Here is a 1,080-nt window from a genome sequence, read left to right on the forward strand (position 1 = left end):
GCTGTCTCCAGTAACTGGTGTGTATTGGTGGGTGTGTGTAGGCTGTCTCCAGTAACTGGTGTGTATTGGTGGGTGTGTGTAGGCTGTCTCCAGTAACTGGTGTGTGTTGGTGAGTGTGTGTAGGCTGTCTCCAGTAACTGGTGTGTATTGGTGAGTGTGTGTAGGCTGTCTCCAGTAACTGGTGTGTATTGGTGGTTGTGTGTAGGCTGCCTCCAGTAACTGGTGTGTATTGGTGGGTGTGTGTATTGCCTCCAGTGGTGTGTATTGTGGGTGTGTAGGCTGTCTCCAGTAACTGGTGTGTATTGGTGGGTGTGTGTAGGCTGTCTCCAGTAACTGGTGTGTATTGTGTGTAGGCTGTGTAACTGGTGTATTGGTGGGGCTGTCTCCAGTAACTGGTGTGTATTGGGTGGGTGTGTGTAGGCTGTCTCCAGTAACTGGTGTGTATTGGTGAGTGTGTGTAGGCTGTCTCCAGTAACTGGTGTGTATTGGTGGTGTGTGTAGGCTGTCTCCAGTAACTGGTGTGTATTGGTGGTGTGTGTAGGCTGTCTCCAGTAACTGGTGTGTATTGGTGGGTGTGTGTAGGCTGTCTCCAGTAACTGGTGTGTATTGGTGAGTGTGTGTAGGCTGTCTCCAGTAACTGGTGTGTATTGCGTGTGTAGGCTGTCTCCAGTAACTGGTGTGTAGTGTGTAGGCTGTCTCCAGTAACTGGTGTGTATTGGTGAGTGTGTGTAGGCTGTCTCCAGTAACTGGTGTGTATTGGTGAGTGTGTGTAGGCTGTCTCCAGTAACTGGTGTGTATTGGTGAGTGTGTGTAGGCTGTCTCCAGTAACTGGTGTGTATTGGTGAGTGTGTGTAGGCTGTCTCCAGTAACTGGTGTGTATTGGTGAGTGTGTGTAGGCTGTCTCCAGTAACTGGTGTGTATTGGTGAGTGTGTGTAGGCTGTCTCCAGTAACTGGTGTGTATTGTGGTGTGTAGGCTGTCTCCAGTAACTGGTGTGTATTGGTGGGTGTGTGTAGGCTGTCTCCAGTAACTGGTGTGTATTGGTGAGTGTGTGTAGGCTGTCTCCAGTAACTGGTGTGTA

At 49.9% G+C, this 1,080-nt stretch overlaps 1 protein-coding gene across 1 annotated transcript in view; it reads left to right on the forward strand.

Moving 5' to 3' along the window:
• eif5b (eukaryotic translation initiation factor 5B) overlaps positions 1-362 on the forward strand; it is a 35,443-nt gene extending 35,081 nt beyond the window's left edge. Inside the window, exon 20 of the mRNA XM_028591527.1 lies at positions 354-362. Within this exon, the coding sequence (XP_028447328.1) occupies positions 354-362 (9 nt within the window). The remainder of the gene's footprint in view (positions 1-353) is intronic.
• Positions 363-1,080: the final 718 nt, after the last annotated feature.

This window comes from Perca flavescens, chromosome 11 (genome assembly GCF_004354835.1).
Source record: "Perca flavescens isolate YP-PL-M2 chromosome 11, PFLA_1.0, whole genome shotgun sequence".
Taxonomy (NCBI): domain Eukaryota; kingdom Metazoa; phylum Chordata; class Actinopteri; order Perciformes; family Percidae; genus Perca; species Perca flavescens.